Source organism: Oncorhynchus mykiss, chromosome 12 (genome assembly GCF_013265735.2).
Source record: "Oncorhynchus mykiss isolate Arlee chromosome 12, USDA_OmykA_1.1, whole genome shotgun sequence".
Lineage (NCBI taxonomy): Eukaryota > Metazoa > Chordata > Actinopteri > Salmoniformes > Salmonidae > Oncorhynchus > Oncorhynchus mykiss.
In genome coordinates this window covers 10,662,874-10,684,426 of record NC_048576.1, presented here as the reverse complement: position 1 = coordinate 10,684,426, position 21,553 = coordinate 10,662,874, and the positions used below count along the sequence as shown (strand labels likewise).

The 21,553-nt window shown below is 40.1% G+C and overlaps 1 protein-coding gene across 7 annotated transcripts in view; it reads left to right on the top strand.

The window, feature by feature from the left end:
- The window catches only part of dym (dymeclin), a 211,870-nt gene that overhangs the window by 164,063 nt on the left and 26,254 nt on the right, over positions 1-21,553 (top strand). The window contains exon 15 of one of the 7 annotated variants that reach the window (XM_036936886.1): positions 14,831-16,697. The exons of the other annotated variants lie outside the window; for them this stretch is intronic. Coding sequence (XP_036792781.1) covers positions 14,831-14,983 — 153 coding nt within the window. The 3' untranslated portion in view covers positions 14,984-16,697. Of the gene's footprint in view, positions 1-14,830; positions 16,698-21,553 lie in introns of those variants that run through there. 7 annotated transcript variants of the gene reach the window in all.

The following is a 21,553-nucleotide window of genomic DNA, read 5'->3' as shown; positions in this document are numbered from 1 at the left end:
CAAAGTGGCATAGTTTAAAGTGGCTAGTGATACATGTATTACATAAGGATACAGTCGATGATATAGAGTACAGTATATACGTATGCATATGAGATGAATAATGTAGGGTAAGTAACATTATATAAGGTAGCATTGTTTAAAGTGGCTAGTGATATATTTACATCATTTCCCATCAATTCCCATTATTAAAGTGGCTGGAGTTGAGTCAGTGTCAGTGTGTTGGCAGCAACCACTCAATGTTAGTGGTGGCTGTTTAACAGTCTGATGGCCTTGAGATTGAAGCTGTTTTTCAGTCTCTCGGTCCCAGCTTTGATGCACCTGTACTGACCTCGCCTTCTGGATGATAGCGGGGTGAACAGGCAGTGGCTCGGGTGGTTGATGTCCTTGATGATCTTTATGGCCTTCCTGTGACATCGGGTGGTGTAGGTGTCCTGGAGGGCAGGTAGTTTGCCCCCGGTGATGTGTTGTGCAGACCTCACTACCCTCTGGAGAGCCTTACGGTTGAGGGCGGTGCAGTTGCCGTACCAGGCGGTGATACAGCCCGCCAGGATGCTCTCGATTGTGCATCTGTAGAAGTTTGTGAGTGCTTCTGGTGACAAGCCAAATTTCTTCAGCGGATCATTGTTACTCTAACTTCCACGACGCATATAAGGCCCTGCCCCGCCCCCCTTTCGGAAAAGCTGACCACGACTCCATTTTGTTGATCCCTGCCTACAGACAGAAACTAAAACAAGAGGCTCCCACGCTGAGGTCTGTCCAACGCTGGTCCGACCAAGCTGACTCCACACTCCAAGACTGCTTCCATCACGTGGACTGGGAGATGTTTCGTATTGCGTCAGATAACAACATTGACGAATACGCTGATTCGGTGTGCGAGTTCATTAGAACGTGCGTTGAAGATGTCGTTCCCATAGCAACGATTAAAACATTCCCTAATCAGAAACCGTGGATTGATGGCAGCATTCGTGTGAAACTGAAAGCGCGAACCACTGCTTTTAATCAGGGCAAGGTGTCTGGTAACATGACCGAATACAAACAGTGCAGCTATTCCCTCCGCAAGGCTATCAAACAAGCTAAGCGCCAGTACAGAGACAAAGTAGAATCTCAATTCAACGGCTCAGACACGAGGCATGTGGCAGGGTCTACAGTCAATCACGGACTACAGGAAGAAATCCAGCCCAGTCACGGACCAGGATGTCTTGCTCCCAGGCAGACTAAATAACTTTTTTGCCTGCTTTGAGGACAATACAGTGCCACTGACACGGCCTGCAAAGGAAAACATGCGGTCTCTCCTTCACTGCAGCCGAGGTGAGTAAGACATTTAAACGTGTTAACCCTCGCAAGGCTGCAGGCCCAGACGGCATCCCCAGCCGCGCCCTCAGAGCATGCGCAGACCAGCTGGCCGGTGTGTTTACGGACATATTCAATCAATCCCTATACCAGTCTGCTGTTCCCACATGCTTCAAGAGGGCCACCATTGTTCCTGTTCCCAAGAAAGCTAAGGTAACTGAGCTAAACGACTACCGCCCCGTAGCACTCACATCCGTCATCATAAAGTGCTTTGAGAGACTAGTCAAGGACCATATCACCTCCACCCTACCTGACACCCTAGACCCACTCCAATTTGCTTACCGCCCAAATAGGTCCACAGACGATGCAATCTCAACCACACTGCACACTGCCCTAACCCATCTGGACAAGAGGAATACCTATTTGAGAATGCTGTTCATCGACTACAGCTCGGCATTCAACACCATAGTACCCTCCAAGCTCGTCATCAAGCTCGAAACCCTGGGTCTCGACCCCGCCCTGTGCAACTGGGTACTGGACTTCCTGACGGGCCGCCCCCAGGTGGTGAGGGTAGGCAACAACATCTCCTCCCTGCTGATCCTCAACACTGGGGCCCCACAAGGGTGCGTTCTGAGCCCTCTCCTGTACTCCCTGTTCACCCACGACTGCGTGGCCACGCACGCTTTCAACTCAATCATCAAGTTTGCGGACGACACAACAGTGGTAGGCTTGATTACCAACAACGACGAGACGGCCTACAGGGAGGAGGTGAGGGCCCTCGGAGTGTGGTGTCAGGAAAATAACCTCACACTCAACGTCAACAAAACTAAGGAGATGATTGTGGACTTCAGGAAACAGCAGAGGGAACACCCCCCTATCCACATCGATGGAACAGTAGTGGAGAGGGTAGCAAGTTTTAAGTTCCTCGGCATACACATCACAGACAAACTGAATTGGTCCACTCACACAGACAGCATCGTGAAGAAGGCGCAGCAGCGCCTCTTCAACCTCAGGAGGGGAAGTGTGGTTGAGATCAGTATCAAGCCTGTCTGTCAGAGTGCCAGGTCTCTCTCCATTCAGAGACATCAGTATCAAGCCCGTCTGTCAGAGTGCCAGGTCTCTCTCCATTCAGAGACATCAGTATCAAGCCCGTCTGTCAGAGTGCCAGGTCTCTCTCCATTCAGAGACATCAGTATCAAGCCCGTCTGTCAGTCTGGACTTCATCACATCATCTTGCAAGTCTCCATGTGTTGGCTCCATAGATGCATCTGAGAACACATACACAGTCACTGTTCTATTACCAATAGCAGTTAGGATAGGTAATATAAAAATATGTAGACTATGTTGAAGTTTTAAAAGCTCAGCCTAAACCTGGTCTCCCCATCATCAACCGTGGGTGAGCAGGCAAGAGGTGAGGCTGGAGGTGAGGTCTTTACCAGAGCCCCATTGATGAGAATAGCAGCATAGATCAGCTCCTGGCCCCTCGTCAAAGATACTGGTTGGTCACACACACACACACACACTGATTACATTATCAATGGTGGTTATGATTAGCCTGGTGAAACCAACCTGATCGCTGTGTTCACCTTTCTATTTCACTTCAAATATCATAAAACGTAACGTGAAATAGAATAGAGAACACAGGGATCAGGCTAGGTTCTTCCAGGCTATATTATAAAGGTGAATGGGGACAAAACTCTAAATTGTTTTGCCCCAGCTATCACATCTGACTCCAGTAATCAACTAATCATGATCTTCAGTTTAGAATTCAGTTAGTTTAATCAGCTGTGTTTGCTAGGGATGTGATCAAAGTGTGACAGCACTCTGGCCCCCGAGGACTGGAGCTGCCCATCCCTGATTGATAGGGATGCTCACAGGGAGGGCATGTCTACGTGATGCTGAGGTGGTCTTCTCTCTATGTTGCATGTTTGGCTGAAAAATTGACATTTCTCAAACAACTGCAGCAGGCAATCCTCATAAACAATGTACTTCCTCATCTTATGAGGTGGTCTTGACTGGGAGGGTCTGTGACAGGGTGATACAATAGACAGACGTGGTAAATTGCAGGATAAAATGCAATTATGTTCAATGTCCGTAGCTTATGCCTGCTCATACCATTAACCCCACCGCCATCATGGGGCACTCTGTTCACAACGTTGACATCACCAAACGGCAACAAAACGAAAACAACGTTGGAGGCGGCTTATGGTAGAGAAATTAACCTTTTATTCTCTGGCAACAACTCTGGTGGACATTCCTGCAGTCAGCATACCAATTGTGTGCTCCCTCAAAACTTAAGACATCTGTGGCATTGTGTTGTGTGCCAAAACTGCACATTTTAGTGTGGCCCTTTAGTGTCCCCAGCACAAGGTACACCTGTGTAATGATCATGTCGTTTAATCAGCTTCTTGATATGCCACACCTGTCAGGTGGAAGGATTATCTTGGTAAAGGAGAAATGCTCACTAACAGGGATGTGAACATATGTGTGCGCAAAATGTGAGTGAAATAAGCTTTTTGTGCGTATGGAACATTTCTGGGATCTTTTATTTCAGCTCATGAATCATGGGACAAACACTTTAAATTTTGCATTTATATTTTTGTTCCGTGTAAATATTTCATTTATCCAGAGTGTTAAAGTAGCAGGACTATCTGATTTCCAGAATAATGTTAGACATGTCTTTGCCATGAGCACAGACAGATCAATATATTTTTTCTGATTCTTGTTCCATGGATCTAGTTCACTAGTCCCAAACAGACACAAGCTAAGCGTGAGGCAGTTAACCCACTGTTCCCCACTGTCATTGTAAATAAGAATTTGTTCTTAACTGACTTGCCTAGTTAAATAAAAAATGTAAATTAAAACTTTTTTTTTTTTTTATATATAATTTTGCGAAGTTGTTCTGGTGTATAGTGCACTCTGTGACTGGTTTTAAACCGAGAGAGTTTGTCTGAGTTTGTAGGAACATTTGTATGCTTTCTAACATATACAAATACCATTCTCTCTGCTTATTTCAACCTGTCATTTGAATCCAGTAATATCTGTCTACTGGCATATGAGAGTCGCTAGAACTGAGATGGGGAAACAATCCCTTTCCCATAATACCCCTTCATCCTGGAACACGCTTCACAAGTTAGAGGAGTTGGTGTCGTCGTCTGTTTTTAAGACTCTGATCAACAACACCGTTTGTGAAAACTGCAGTTGTTTCTAATCTTCAATTGTATCTGTAACCTGTGACACGTTGTCTTTTGTGTGTATTTTGTATTTTTCTGTAATATTTAACGGGGACACGCTGCTATTTCCCTGTTTTGACTTCCTGCCAGGTCGCCCTCGCAAAAGAGGTTTTTAACCTCAATGGGTTTTACCTGGTTAAATAATAAAAAATTAAAAAATGATCTAACAGCAATTTATAAACCTTAGAAATACACTTGACAGTTTTTTTCACTACTATTCAGTAAGACATCACATTTAGATTATTAGTGTTTCACAAGAGAACCCTGTTTCAATCTAACCATGTGATTATTAGTGTTTCAGAGAAGAGAACCCTGTTTCAATCTAACCATGTGATTATTAGTGTTTCAGAGAAGAGAACCCTGTTTCAATCTAACCATGTGATTATTAGTGTTTCACAAGAGAATCCTGTTTCAATCTAACCATGTGATTATTAGTGTTTCACAAGAGAATCCTGTTTCAATCTAACCATGTGATTATTAGTGTTTCACAAGAGAATCCTGTTTCAATCTAACCATGTGATTATTAGTGTTTCAGAGAAGAGAACCCTGTTTCAATCTAACCATGTGATTATTAGTGTTTCAGATAAGAGAACCCTGTTTCAATCTAACCATGTGATTATTAGTGTTTCAGAGAAGAGAACCCTGTTTCAATCTAACCATGTGATTATTAGTGTTTCACAAGAGAATCCTGTTTCAATCTAACCATGTGATTATTAGTGTTTCACAAGAGAACCCTGTTTCAATCTAACCATGTAATTATTAGTGTTTCACAAGAGAACCCTGTTTCAATCTAACCATGTGATTATTAGTGTTTCAGAGAAGAGAATCCTGTTTCAATCTAACCATGTGATTATTAGTGTTTCACAAGAGAACCCTGTTTCAATCTAACCATGTGATTATTAGTGTTTCAGAGAAGAGAACCCTGTTTCAATCTAACCATGTGATTATTAATGTTTCAGAGAAGAGAATCCTGTTTCAATCTAACCATGTGATTATTAGTGTTTCAGAGAAGAGAACCCTGTTTCAATCTAACCATGTGATTATTAGTGTTTCACAAGAGAACCCTGTTTCAATCTAACCATGTGATTATTAATGTTTCAGAGAAGAGAACCCTGTTTCAATCTAACCATGTGATTATTAGTGTTTCAGAGAAGAGAACCCTGTTTCAATCTAACCATGTGATTATTAGTGTTTCAGAGAAGAGAACCCTGTTTCAATCTAACCATGTGATTATTAATGTTTCAGAGAAGAGAACCCTGTTTCAATCTAACCATGTGATTATTAGTGTTTCAGAGAAGAGAACCCTGTTTCAATCTAACCATGTGATTATTAGTGTTTCAGAGAAGAGAACCCTGTTTCAATCTAACCATGTGATTATTAATGTTTCAGAGAAGAGAACCCTGTTTCAATCTAACCATGTGATTATTAGTGTTTCAGAGAAGAGAACCCTGTTTCAATCTAACCATGTGATTATTAGTGTTTCACAAGAGAACCCTGTTTCAATCTAACCATGTGATTATTAATGTTTCAGAGAAGAGAACCCTGTTTCAATCTAACCATGTGATTATTAGTGTTTCAGAGAAGAGAACCCTGTTTCAATCTAACCATGTGATTATTAGTGTTTCAGAGAAGAGAATCCTGTTTCAATCTAACCATGTGATTATTAGTGTTTCAGAGAAGAGAACCCTGTTTCAATCTAACCATGTGATTATTAGTGTTTCAGAGAAGAGAACCCTGTTTCAATCTAACCATGTGATTATTAGTGTTTCAGAGAAGAGAACCCTGTTTCAATCTAACCATGTGATTATTAGTGTTTCAGAGAAGAGAACCCTGTTTCAATCTAACCATGTGATTATTAATGTTTCAGAGAAGAGAACCCTGTTTCAATCTAACCATGTGATTATTAGTGTTTCAGAGAAGAGAACCCTGTTTCAATCTAACCATGTGATTATTAGTGTTTCACAAGAGAACCCTGTTTCAATCTAACCATGTGATTATTAGTGTTTCAGAGAAGAGAACCCTGTTTCAATCTAACCATGTGATTATTAGTGTTTCAGAGAAGAGAACCCTGTTTCAATCTAACCATGTGATTATTAGTGTTTCAGAGAAGAGAACCCTGTTTCAATCTAACCATGTGATTATTAGTGTTTCAGAGAAGAGAACCCTGTTTCAATCTAACCATGTGATTATTAGTGTTTCACAAGAGAACCCTGTTTCAATCTAACCATGTGATTATTAGTGTTTCAGAGAAGAGAACCCTGTTTCAATCTAACCATGTGATTATTAGTGTTTCAGAGAAGAGAACCCTGTTTCAATCTAACCATGTGATTATTAGTGTTTCAGAGAAGAGAATCCTGTTTCAATCTAACCATGTGATTATTAGTGTTTCAGAGAAGAGAATCCTGTTTCAATCTAACCATGTGATTATTAGTGTTTCAGAGAAGAGAACCCTGTTTCAATCTAACCATGTGATTATTAGTGTTTCAGAGAAGAGAATCCTGTTTCAATCTAACCATGTGATTATTAGTGTTTCAGAGAAGAGAACCCTGTTTCAATCTAACCATGTGATTATTAGTGTTTCAGAGAAGAGAACCCTGTTTCAATCTAACCATGTGATTATTAGTGTTTCAGAGAAGAGAACCCTGTTTCAATCTAACCATGTGATTATTAGTGTTTCAGAGAAGAGAACCCTGTTTCAGTCTAACCATGTGATTATTAGTGTTTCAGAGAAGAGAACCCTGTTTCAATCTAACCATGTGATTATTAGTGTTTCAGAGAAGAGAACCCTGTTTCAATCTAACCATGTGATTATTAGTGTTTCACAAGAGAACCCTGTTTCAATCTAACCATGTGATTATTAGTGTTTCAGAGAAGAGAATCCTGTTTCAATCTAACCATGTGATTATTAGTGTTTCAGAGAAGAGAACCCTGTTTCAATCTAACCATGTGATTATTAGTGTTTCAGAGAAGAGAATCCTGTTTCAATCTAACCATGTGATTATTAGTGTTTCAGAGAAGAGAATCCTGTTTCAATCTAACCATGTGATTATTAGTGTTTCAGAGAAGAGAACCCTGTTTCAATCTAACCATGTGATTATTAGTGTTTCAGAGAAGAGAATCCTGTTTCAATCTAACCATGTGATTATTAGTGTTTCAGAGAAGAGAACCCTGTTTCAATCTAACCATGTGATTATTAGTGTTTCAGAGAAGAGAATCCTGTTTCAATCTAACCATGTGATTATTAGTGTTTCAGAGAAGAGAACCCTGTTTCAATCTAACCATGTGATTATTAGTGTTTCAGAGAAGAGAATCCTGTTTCAATCTAACCATGTGATTATTAGTGTTTCAGAGAAGAGAATCCTGTTTCAATCTAACCATGTGATTATTAGTGTTTCACAAGAGAACCCTGTTTCAATCTAACCATGTGATTATTAGTGTTTCAGAGAAGAGAATCCTGTTTCAATCTAACCATGTGATTATTAGTGTTTCAGAGAAGAGAACCCTGTTTCAATCTAACCATGTGATTATTAGTGTTTCAGAGAAGAGAACCCTGTTTCAATCTAACCATGTGATTATTAGTGTTTCAGAGAAGAGAATCCTGTTTCAATCTAACCATGTGATTATTAGTGTTTCAGAGAAGAGAACCCTGTTTCAATCTAACCATGTGATTATTAGTGTTTCAGAGAAGAGAACCCTGTTTCAATCTAACCATGTGATTATTAGTGTTTCAGAGAAGAGAATCCTGTTTCAATCTAACCATGTGATTATTAGTGTTTCAGAGAAGAGAACCCTGTTTCAATCTAACCATGTGATTATTAGTGTTTCAGAGAAGAGAATCCTGTTTCAATCTAACCATGTGATTATTAGTGTTTCAGAGAAGAGAATCCTGTTTCAATCTAACCATGTGATTATTAGTGTTTCAGAGAAGAGAACCCTGTTTCAATCTAACCATGTGATTATTAGTGTTTCAGAGAAGAGAACCCTGTTTCAATCTAACCATGTGATTATTAGTGTTTCAGAGAAGAGAATCCTGTTTCAATCTAACCATGTGATTATTAGTGTTTCAGAGAAGAGAATCCTGTTTCAATCTAACCATGTGATTATTAGTGTTTCAGAGAAGAGAATCCTGTTTCAATCTAACCATGTGATTATTAGTGTTTCAGAGAAGAGAACCCTGTTTCAATCTAACCATGTGATTATTAGTGTTTCAGAGAAGAGAACCCTGTTTCAATCTAACCATGTGATTATTAGTGTTTCAGAGAAGAGAACCCTGTTTCAATCTAACCATGTGATTATTAGTGTTTCAGAGAAGAGAACCCTGTTTCAATCTAACCATGTGATTATTAATGTTTCAGAGAAGAGAACCCTGTTTCAATCTAACCTTGTGATTATTAGTGTTTCAGAGAAGAGAACCCTGTTTCAATCTAACCATGTGATTATTAGTGTTTCAGAGAAGAGAACCCTGTTTCAATCTAACCATGTGATTATTAGTGTTTCAGAGAAGAGAATCCTGTTTCAATCTAACCATGTGATTATTAGTGTTTCAGAGAAGAGAACCCTGTTTCAATCTAACCATGTGATTATTAGTGTTTCAGAGAAGAGAACCCTGTTTCAATCTAACCATGTGATTATTAGTGTTTCAGAGAAGAGAATCCTGTTTCAATCTAACCATGTGATTATTAGTGTTTCAGAGAAGAGAACCCTGTTTCAATCTAACCATGTGATTATTAGTGTTTCAGAGAAGAGAACCCTGTTTCAATCTAACCATGTGATTATTAGTGTTTCAGAGAAGAGAATCCTGTTTCAATCTAACCATGTGATTATTAGTGTTTCAGAGAAGAGAATCCTGTTTCAATCTAACCATGTGATTATTAGTGTTTCAGAGAAGAGAATCCTGTTTCAATCTAACCATGTGATTATTAGTGTTTCACAAGAGAACCCTGTTTCAATCTAACCATGTGATTATTAGTGTTTCAGAGAAGAGAACCCTGTTTCAATCTAACCATGTGATTATTAGTGTTTCAGAGAAGAGAATCCTGTTTCAATCTAACCATGTGATTATTAGTGTTTCAGAGAAGAGAACCCTGTTTCAATCTAACCATGTGATTATTAGTGTTTCAGAGAAGAGAACCCTGTTTCAATCTAACCATGTGATTATTAGTGTTTCAGAGAAGAGAATCCTGTTTCAATCTAACCATGTGATTATTAGTGTTTCAGAGAAGAGAACCCTGTTTCAATCTAACCATGTGATTATTAGTGTTTCAGAGAAGAGAATCCTGTTTCAATCTAACCATGTGATTATTAGTGTTTCACAAGAGAACCCTGTTTCAATCTAACCATGTGATTATTAGTGTTTCAGAGAAGAGAATCCTGTTTCAATCTAACCATGTGATTATTAGTGTTTCAGAGAAGAGAACCCTGTTTCAATCTAACCATGTGATTATTAGTGTTTCAGAGAAGAGAACCCTGTTTCAATCTAACCATGTGATTATTAGTGTTTCAGAGAAGAGAACCCTGTTTCAATCTAACCATGTGATTATTAGTGTTTCAGAGAAGAGAACCCTGTTTCAATCTAACCATGTGATTATTAGTGTTTCAGAGAAGAGAACCCTGTTTCAATCTAACCATGTGATTATTAGTGTTTCAGAGAAGAGAATCCTGTTTCAATCTAACCATGTGATTATTAGTGTTTCAGAGAAGAGAATCCTGTTTCAATCTAACCATGTGATTATTAATGTTTCAGAGAAGAGAACCCTGTTTCAATCTAACCATGTGATTATTAGTGTTTCAGAGAAGAGAACCCTGTTTCAATCTAACCATGTGATTATTAATGTTTCAGAGAAGAGAACCCTGTTTCAATCTAACCATGTGATTATTAGTGTTTCAGAGAAGAGAACCCTGTTTCAATCTAACCATGTGATTATTAATGTTTCAGAGAAGAGAATCCTGTTTCAATCTAACCATGTGATTATTAGTGTTTCAGAGAAGAGAATCCTGTTTCAATCTAACCATGTGATTATTAGTGTTTCACAAGAGAACCCTGTTTCAATCTAACCATGTGATTATTAGTGTTTCAGAGAAGAGAACCCTGTTTCAATCTAACCATGTGATTATTAATGTTTCAGAGAAGAGAATCCTGTTTCAATCTAACCATGTGATTATTAGTGTTTCAGAGAAGAGAACCCTGTTTCAGTCTAACCATGTGATTATTCGTGTTTCAGAGAAGAGAATCCTGTTTCAGTCTAACCATGTGATTATTAGTGTTTCAGAGAAGAGAACCCTGTTTCAATCTAACCATGTGATTATTAGTGTTTCAGAGAAGAGAACCCTGTTTCAATCTAACCATGTGATTATTAGTGTTTCAGAGAAGAGAACCCTGTTTCAATCTAACCATGTGATTATTAGTGTTTCAGAGAAGAGAATCCTGTTTCAATCTAACCATGTGATTATTAGTGTTTCAGAGAAGAGAATCCTGTTTCAATCTAACCATGTGATTATTAATGTTTCAGAGAAGAGAATCCTGTTTCAATCTAACCATGTGATTATTAGTGTTTCAGAGAAGAGAACCCTGTTTCAATCTAACCATGTGATTATTAGTGTTTCAGAGAAGAGAACCCTGTTTCAATCTAACCATGTGATTATTAATGTTTCAGAGAAGAGAACCCTGTTTCAATCTAACCATGTGATTATTAGTGTTTCACAAGAGAACCCTGTTTCAATCTAACCATGTGATTATTAGTGTTTCAGAGAAGAGAACCCTGTTTCAATCTAACCATGTGATTATTAGTGTTTCAGAGAAGAGAACCCTGTTTCAATCTAACCATGTGATTATTAGTGTTTCAGAGAAGAGAACCCTGTTTCAATCTAACCATGTGATTATTAATGTTTCAGAGAAGAGAACCCTGTTTCAATCTAACCATGTGATTATTAATGTTTCAGAGAAGAGAACCCTGTTTCAATCTAACCATGTGATTATTAGTGTTTCAGAGAAGAGAACCCTGTTTCAATCTAACCATGTGATTATTAGTGTTTCAGAGAAGAGAACCCTGTTTCAATCTAACCATGTGATTATTAGTGTTTCAGAGAAGAGAATCCTGTTTCAATCTAACCATGTGATTATTAGTGTTTCAGAGAAGAGAATCCTGTTTCAATCTAACCATGTGATTATTAATGTTTCAGAGAAGAGAACCCTGTTTCAATCTAACCATGTGATTATTAGTGTTTCAGAGAAGAGAACCCTGTTTCAATCTAACCATGTGATTATTAATGTTTCAGAGAAGAGAACCCTGTTTCAATCTAACCATGTGATTATTAGTGTTTCAGAGAAGAGAACCCTGTTTCAATCTAACCATGTGATTATTAATGTTTCAGAGAAGAGAATCCTGTTTCAATCTAACCATGTGATTATTAGTGTTTCAGAGAAGAGAATCCTGTTTCAATCTAACCATGTGATTATTAGTGTTTCACAAGAGAACCCTGTTTCAATCTAACCATGTGATTATTAATGTTTCAGAGAAGAGAACCCTGTTTCAATCTAACCATGTGATTATTAGTGTTTCAGAGAAGAGAACCCTGTTTCAATCTAACCATGTGATTATTAATGTTTCAGAGAAGAGAATCCTGTTTCAATCTAACCATGTGATTATTAGTGTTTCAGAGAAGAGAACCCTGTTTCAGTCTAACCATGTGATTATTAGTGTTTCAGAGAAGAGAATCCTGTTTCAGTCTAACCATGTGATTATTAGTGTTTCAGAGAAGAGAACCCTGTTTCAATCTAACCATGTGATTATTAGTGTTTCAGAGAAGAGAACCCTGTTTCAATCTAACCATGTGATTATTAGTGTTTCAGAGAAGAGAACCCTGTTTCAATCTAACCATGTGATTATTAGTGTTTCAGAGAAGAGAATCCTGTTTCAATCTAACCATGTGATTATTAGTGTTTCAGAGAAGAGAATCCTGTTTCAATCTAACCATGTGATTATTAATGTTTCAGAGAAGAGAATCCTGTTTCAATCTAACCATGTGATTATTAGTGTTTCAGAGAAGAGAACCCTGTTTCAATCTAACCATGTGATTATTAGTGTTTCAGAGAAGAGAACCCTGTTTCAATCTAACCATGTGATTATTAATGTTTCAGAGAAGAGAACCCTGTTTCAATCTAACCATGTGATTATTAGTGTTTCACAAGAGAACCCTGTTTCAATCTAACCATGTGATTATTAGTGTTTCAGAGAAGAGAACCCTGTTTCAATCTAACCATGTGATTATTAGTGTTTCAGAGAAGAGAACCCTGTTTCAATCTAACCATGTGATTATTAGTGTTTCAGAGAAGAGAACCCTGTTTCAATCTAACCATGTGATTATTAATGTTTCAGAGAAGAGAACCCTGTTTCAATCTAACCATGTGATTATTAATGTTTCAGAGAAGAGAACCCTGTTTCAATCTAACCATGTGATTATTAATGTTTCAGAGAAGAGAACCCTGTTTCAATCTAACCATGTGATTATTAGTGTTTCAGAGAAGAGAACCCTGTTTCAATCTAACCATGTGATTATTAGTGTTTCAGAGAAGAGAACCCTGTTTCAATCTAACCATGTGATTATTAGTGTTTCAGAGAAGAGAACCCTGTTTCAATCTAACCATGTGATTATTAATGTTTCAGAGAAGAGAACCCTGTTTCAGTCTAACCATGTGATTATTAATGTTTCAGAGAAGAGAACCCTGTTTCAATCTAACCATGTGATTATTAGTGTTTCAGAGAAGAGAATCCTGTTTCAATCTAACCATGTGATTATTAGTGTTTCAGAGAAGAGAACCCTGTTTCAATCTAACCATGTGATTATTAATGTTTCAGAGAAGAGAACCCTGTTTCAATCTAACCATGTGATTATTAATGTTTCAGAGAAGAGAACCCTGTTTCAATCTAACCATGTGATTATTAGTGTTTCAGAGAAGAGAACCCTGTTTCAATCTAACCATGTGATTATTAGTGTTTCAGAGAAGAGAACCCTGTTTCAATCTAACCATGTGATTATTAGTGTTTCAGAGAAGAGAACCCTGTTTCAATCTAACCATGTGATTATTAATGTTTCAGAGAAGAGAACCCTGTTTCAGTCTAACCATGTGATTATTAATGTTTCAGAGAAGAGAACCCTGTTTCAATCTAACCATGTGATTATTAGTGTTTCAGAGAAGAGAATCCTGTTTCAATCTAACCATGTGATTATTAGTGTTTCAGAGAAGAGAATCCTGTTTCAATCTAACCATGTGATTATTAGTGTTTCAGAGAAGAGAATCCTGTTTCAATCTAACCATGTGATTATTAGTGTTTCAGAGAAGAGAACCCTGTTTCAATCTAACCATGTGATTATTAGTGTTTCAGAGAAGAGAATCCTGTTTCAATCTAACCATGTGATTATTAGTGTTTCAGAGAAGAGAATCCTGTTTCAATCTAACCATGTGATTATTAGTGTTTCAGAGAAGAGAATCCTGTTTCAATCTAACCATGTGATTATTAGTGTTTCAGAGAAGAGAACCCTGTTTCAATCTAACCATGTGATTATTAGTGTTTCAGAGAAGAGAATCCTGTTTCAATCTAACCATGTGATTATTAATGTTTCAGAGAAGAGAATCCTGTTTCAATCTAACCATGTGATTATTAGTGTTTCAGAGAAGAGAACCCTGTTTCAATCTAACCATGTGAAAACAAATGTTTAGATGGAATACAGTTCACGTACTTGTTGTAAATAACAAAGTTCCATCCTGGAAGAGGTGGTACATTTCCCTTAAACCTTTGTTGTGCCAGGATTTAAATGATATCATCGTTAAAACGGGATGAAAAGCAGAGATTTCCTCATTTAGGAGCGAAAGGGAGAGACATTGTTACCCTGTCATTTATTAGTTGCTTTTCATACTTGTAAACTATTCAGAATTGCTGGGCTATTCGTAATCTTCTATATCTCTTGCAGGCCAAAAATAGGGCAGGTATTTCAACTCGTATTGTAAAATGTCAAAGGATTCTAGGCTTTTCCAAGAACTTAATGAGGGAGAAAACCATTGTTTAACTTGGGCGAGTTGTTGGGCTTCACAATAGTAATGTTTTAGGTAAATTCACACCACCCACCTTATATGGAAGATACAGGACCTAAAAATGATTTCTAGGGTTATTCGTTATTCCAAATAAATGAGAAGAGGCTCTACATGTTTCATGCAGGGGGGGTGAAATTGGAAGAGGCTCTACATGTTTCATGCAGAGGGTTGAAATGAGAAGAGGCTCTACATGTTTCATGCTGAGGGGTGAAATGAGAAGAGGCTCTACATGTTTCATGCAGAGGGAGTGAAATTGGAAGAGGCTCTACATGTTTTATGCAGAGGGAGTGAAATTGGAAGAGGCTCTACATGTTTCATGCTGAGGGGTGAAATGAGAAGAGGCTCTACATGTTTCATGCAGAGGGAGTGAAATTGGAAGAGGCTCTACATGTTTCATGCAGAGGGGGTGAAATTGGAAGAGGCTCTACATGTTTCATGCAGAGGGGGTGAAATGAGAAGAGGCTCTACATGTTTCATGCTGAGGGGTGAAATGAGAAGAGGCTCTACATGTTTCATGCAGAGGGGTGAAATTGGAAGAGGCTCTACATGTTTCATGCAGAGGGAGTGAAATTGGAAGAGGCTCTACATGTTTCATGCTGAGGGGTGAAATGAGAAGAGGCTCTACATGTTTCATGCAGAGGGAGTGAAATTGGAAGAGGCTCTACATGTTTCATGCAGAGGGGGTGAAATTGGAAGAGGCTCTACATGTTTCATGCAGAGGGGGTGAAATGAGAAGAGGCTCTACATGTTTCATGCTGAGGGGTGAAATGAGAAGAGGCTCTACATGTTTCATGCAGAGGGGTGAAATGAGAAGAGGCTCTACATGTTTCATGCAGAGGGGGTGAAATTGGAAGAGGCTCTACATGTTTCATGCAGAGGGGGTGAAATTGGAAGAGGCTCTACATGTTTCATGCAGAGGGGTGAAATTGGAAGAGGCTCTACATGTTTCATGCAGAGGGGTGAAATTGGAAGAGGCTCTACATGTTTCATGCAGAGGGAGTGAAAATGGAAGAGGCTCTACATGTTTCATGCAGAGGGAGTGAAAATGGAAGAGGCTCTACATGTTTCATGCAGAGGGAGTGAAAATGGAAGAGGCTCTACATGTTTCATGCAGAGGGGGTGAAATTGGAAGATTCTGAAACGAATAAAGAAATGTTGGTAATATTGGCATTTTGATGACATTAACTCTGCCCAGAAGAGAAGTAGGAAAGAACCTTTTTAATAACTGGAATGGAGTTCAATTTATACAAATATAAGCAGAATCTCTGTCTTCGACCAATTTACTTTATCCAGATAGTTTACCAAACTCTTCAAGCAGTGATAGGAGCACTGGAATTGAGTATGAGCAGTCGAAGAGAGAGAGCAATGACATACAATGATATAACATGCTATTATTTTTCCAATTGGAATTCCTTTCATTTGGTCATGGGATCTAATCATAGCAGCAAGGGATTCTATGACCGAAGCAAAAAGTTGTGCACTGGTCGGACAGCCTTGCCGTGTCCCTCCAGACAACAGGAAGGGGGTTGAGTATTGTGTGTTGGTTTTAACTACAGCCGTTGGTGAATTATAAAGAATTTGAATCCAAGAGATAAATAATAGAAAATAGAAGTAAAGTATTTCCATTCCATTCTGTCGAATGATTTTTCAGCATCGAGAGCGAAAACATTTGGGATCTTAAGATCACTAGTGTGACAAAGAATGTCAATATATCTACGTAAATGATCAGGAGAGAGAGGACCCTGCACAAAACCAGGTTGGTCTGTGTGGATGAGATTCTAGGTGCAGAGTTAATATAATCAACATTTAAAACATTTCAAAGTGACACGTCTATGGGAGGAGCAAAACGTCTTTATCCTTCTTCTTCAGTGAAGTATTAGCTGCATGACGTAAAGTAGGAGGAAGCTGTTTTAGACGGTCATTGACGAAGAGGGAGAAAGCGAGACATCGCCCGGCTCAGAGAATTGCTAATAGATTTCTATAGGAGAACCATCTAATCCCGGTGTCTTTTCATTTTGGCTGATAGCTCATCAGTAGTAATGGCTTGATCTTTTTAGTTTTTTATTCATTTAAACTTTATTTAACTAGGCAAGTCAGTTAATACCTAGAAATACCTAGGTGTCTGGCTAGACTGTAAACTCTCCTTCCAGACTCATATTAAACATCTCCAATCCAAAATGAAATCTAGAATCTGCTTTCTATTTCGCAACAAAGCCTCCTTCACTCACGCCGCCAAACTTTACCCTAGTAAAACTGACTATCCTACCGATCATCGACTTCGGCGATGTCATCTGCAAAATAGCTTCCAACACTCTACTCAGCAAACTGGATGCAGTTTATCACAGTGCCATCCGTCATCCCAAAGCCAACACCTTATTTGGCCGCCTTTCCTTCCAGTTCTCTGCTGTCAGTGACTGGAACGAATTGCAAAAATCGCTGAAGTTGGAGATTTTTATTTCCCTCACCAACTTTAACATCAAGTATCTGAGAAGCAAACGGATCGCTGCAGCAGTACACAGTCCATCTGTAAATAGTCCACTCAATCTACCTACCTCATCCCCATATTGTTTTTAATTTATTTACTTTTCTGCTCTTTTGCACACCAGTATCTCTACTTGCACATCATCATCTGCTCATTTATCACTCCAGTGTTAATCTGCTAAATTGTAATTATTCACTCCTATTTATTGCCTTACCTCCTCATGCCTTTTGCACACACTGTATATAGACTTTCTTTTCTCTACTGTGTCATTGACCTGTTTGTGTTATTGGCTTGTTTATTGTTTATTCCATGTGTAACTCTGTGTTGTTGTATGTGTCGAACTGCTTTGCTTTATCTTGGCCAGGTCGCAGTTGCAAATGAGAACTTGTTCTCAACTAGCCTACCTGGTTAAATAAAGGTAAAATAAATAACAAATTCCTATTTACAGTGCCGGCCTAACCCTAACCCGGACGACGCTGGGCCAATTGTGCGCCGCCCTATGGGACTCCCAATCACGGCCCGTTGTGATACAGCCTGGAATCGAACCAGGGTCTGTAGTGACGCCTCTAACACTGAGATGCAGTGCCTTAGACCGCTGCGCGACTCAGGAGCCCCTAGTCTCGTGAGACAGTCACAAAGTGCAAACTAGATGAGTACAATTCTTCATAGAATAGTCTAAACATTTCATTAATTTGAAGTGAATCTACTGTAACACAATGGAGGCTTTTCAGCTTGCCGTTCCTTGAACACTTTGGGTCAATGAAACAACAGAGCCCCATTCAATGAAGGGAAGCGAAGTGGGCGAGGTGAGGTTGCAAACGCCCTTTTTGACGAGACTGACTTTATGACAAAAAAAATGATCGTATGAAATTATGGCTGCCATCAATGACATTCAGTTGTCCAGAAACACGGTGACAAGAAGATGAGGCAATACCTCGAGGATCAACTGAAGGAGGATATTGACAACTGAGAGTGTTATTCCCTCCAGTTTGACGAGTCCACAGATACGGTAGATGAGGCACAGTTATGCATTTTCATCAGAATGGTATTTGACAACATGAGGACAAAGGAGGAACTACTCGCCATTTTGCAACTAAAAGGACATACAAGGGCTGAAGATATTTTTCAAGCTTACACTTTGTAGAATGTTTTGACCCCAGAGTAAATGACATGTCGATGCCACGGGGCCGTTTTCAAAGGGATTAGATGCTTTTTAGGGGCAGTCGCTCTTTAACACACTCACTCACTCACTCAGCCCTCAAGGTTAAAGGAATTGCAGTAGACAGATTAACATGTTTTATCTCCTGAGTGTACACACAGTCTCTTGTCTACGACACACACACACACACACACACACACATTGTATCTGTCTGCGGTTATGCAAATAGCCAAACAAGTCAGTCAATCAGGATCTTTCTGACAAATGACCACTGTCTCATCTCTACACAAACACCTGAAACCATTCTTCTAATCTACCTCCTCATCACTGGTATTGGGCTAGAATGAAAACAGTACTCATTACAAGCGCATGTGTTTTCAATAGTATAGATGTCAATAGTATAGATGTCAATAGTATAGATGTCAATAGTATAGATGTCAATAGTATAGATGTCAATAGTATAGATATCTAGATATCTATGTAGTTAACTCACATGTATTGTCTTTACAACGGTATTTATTTTGTATTGATGTAGTATCTGTCGCTCAATACATTTCACGTTGTGTGATAGTTTTACATGAGTAATATATTGGTGGTTTCTTACACTAGTCATGTCTGTGTTCTAGATCGTAGTGCTGCTGCTGCTGCCTGGTGCTGTGGTCATGTAAATACAGTCCCTGTTGGCTGTCTGTGACTGTCTGGGTGGTGGTCATGTAAATACAGTCCCTGTTGGCTGTCTGTGACAGGTTGTCTTGTGGCTGTCTGGGTGGTGGTCATGTAAATACAGTCCCTGTTGGCTGTCTGTGACAGGTTGTCTTGTGACTGTCTGTGACAGGTTGTCTTGTGGCTGTCTGTGACAGGTTGTCTTGTGACTGTCTGTGACAGGTTGTCTTGTGACTGTCTGGGTGGTGGTCATGTAAATACAGTCCCTGTTGGCTGTCTGTGACAGGTTGTCTTGTGACTGTCTGTGACAGGTTGTCTTGTGACTGTCTGGATGGTGGTCATGTAAAAACAGTCCCTTTTGGCTGTCTGTGACAGGTTGTCTTGTGACTGTCTGTGACAGGTTGTCTTGTGACTGTCTGGGTGGTGGTCATGTAAATACAGTCCCTGTTGGCTGTCTGTGACAGGTTGTCTTGTGGCTGTCTGTGACAGGTTGTCTTGTGACTGTCTGGGTGGTGGTCATGTAAATACAGTCCCTGTTGGCTGTCTGTGACAGGTTGTCTTGTGACTGTCTGTGACAGGTTGTCTTGTGACTGTCTGTGACAGGTTGTCTTGTGACTGTCTGGGTGGTGGTCATGTAAATACAGTCCCTGTTGGCTGTCTGTGACAGGTTGTCTTGTGACTGTCTGTGACAGGTTGTCTTGTGGCTGTCTGTGACAGGTTGTCTTGTGACTGTCTGGGTGGTGGTCATGTAAATACAGTCCCTGTTGGCTGTCTGTGACAGGTTGTCTTGCGACTGTCTGTGACAGGTTGTCTTGTGACTGTCTGTGACAGGTTGTCTTGTGACTGTCTGGGTGGTGGTCATGTAAATACAGTCCCTGTTGGCTGTCTGTGACAGGTTGTCTTGTGACTGTCTGTGACAGGTTGTCTTGTGACTGTCTGTGACAGGTTGTCTTGTGACTGTCTGTGACAGGTTGTCTTGTGACTGTCTGGGTGGTGCAGTGCACTCTGACAGTGTTAGTGAAGCACAACTGTCTCTGGCTGAATTACCCTGCAAGAGGGAGAAATCACAAAGCAGGAGGGGAAGAGGAGAGTAGACAGGGGGGAGAGGAGGGGGGGGACATGTGGCTAGACAGAGGAGGACAGAAGTGAGGAGGGGAGGGGGGTTGGTGTGGGTGACTTGATATAAAAAAAAGCCTCTGCTTCATTTCATATGGGGCGAGACTGAGGCACCTCTAATTTAATCAGCCTAGCATGTCTCCCACACACAGACGTCTAGTTTACACAGACACGCGCGCACACAGACACGCGCGCACACAGACACGCGCGCACACAGACACGCGCGCACATAGACACGCGCGCACACAGACGCGCGCACACACACAGACACGCACACACACAGACACGCACTCACACACACGCACTCACAGACACGCACACAGTCACACAGACATCGAGCTTGCACATTTGCATCTGACCTGGATTCCCTGGTGTGCAGTGGGCTAATCTCATTAAGGAGAAAACACATCACACCACGTGACTGTCTGCCGTTCCTTCACCATTTGTTTGGCGCAGTATGTTTTAGGGATTACCAGCCGGTGGGCTTCTGACTGCCCAAATGTTTGTCCGTCTCTACATGTATAATTGGTTTGCAAATTACAGTCGGCACTGTGTTCAGAGATGCTAAGTACTCTTGACCGTCAAATGCTACCGGTGTGTCCTGTCCTCGTCTCTCCCCTCTGCTCCTCATCCCCTTCTTCAGCTAGACCAATTATCACCTAACCCTTGGGAGTCCAGGCCTGTCGGGCCACCTCCACACTATTCCCTAAATAGTGCACTACTTTTGACCAGAGGCCTAGTACTGCACTATATAGGGAATAGGGTGCCATTTGCAATGCAGAAAGCACCTCAGCTCCCAGACACCCCATCAATCTTTATTAGACAGACAGACAGACAGACAGACCTGCTGGTGATGCGTCTGGTCTGGACCTCTCTCACGTCTCACACAACATCAACATCTATAACCTATTGTCCTCTCTCCTCCCTTCTCCTCCTCTATTCTCTTCTGTCACACTACCTAGAAAACAGGTGATGGAAAATGAAATAACATATATTTTTAAAATGAAATGACATACAGTGGGGCAAAAAATTATTTAGTCAGCCACCAATTGTGCAAGTCCTCCCACTTAAAAAGATCAGGCCTGTAATTTTTACCATAGGTACACTTCAACTATGACAGACAAAATGAGAAGAAAAACATCCAGAAAATCACATTGTAGGATTTGTTATTAATATATTTGCAAATTATGGTGGAAAATAAGTATTTGGTCAATAACAAAAGTTTATCTGAATACTTTGTTATATACCCTTTGTTGGCAATGACAGAGGTCAAACGTTTTCTGTAAGTCTTCACAAGGTTTTCACACACTGTTGCTGGTATTTTGGCCCATTCCTCCATGCAGATCTCCTCTAGAGCAGTGATGTTTTGGGGCTGTTGCTGGGCATCACGGACTTTCAACTCCCTCCAAAGATTTTCTATGGGGTTGAGATCTGGAGACTGGCTAGGTCAATCCAGGACCTTGAAATGCTTCTTACGAAGCCACTCCTTCGTTCCCCGGGCGGTGTGTTTGGGATCATTG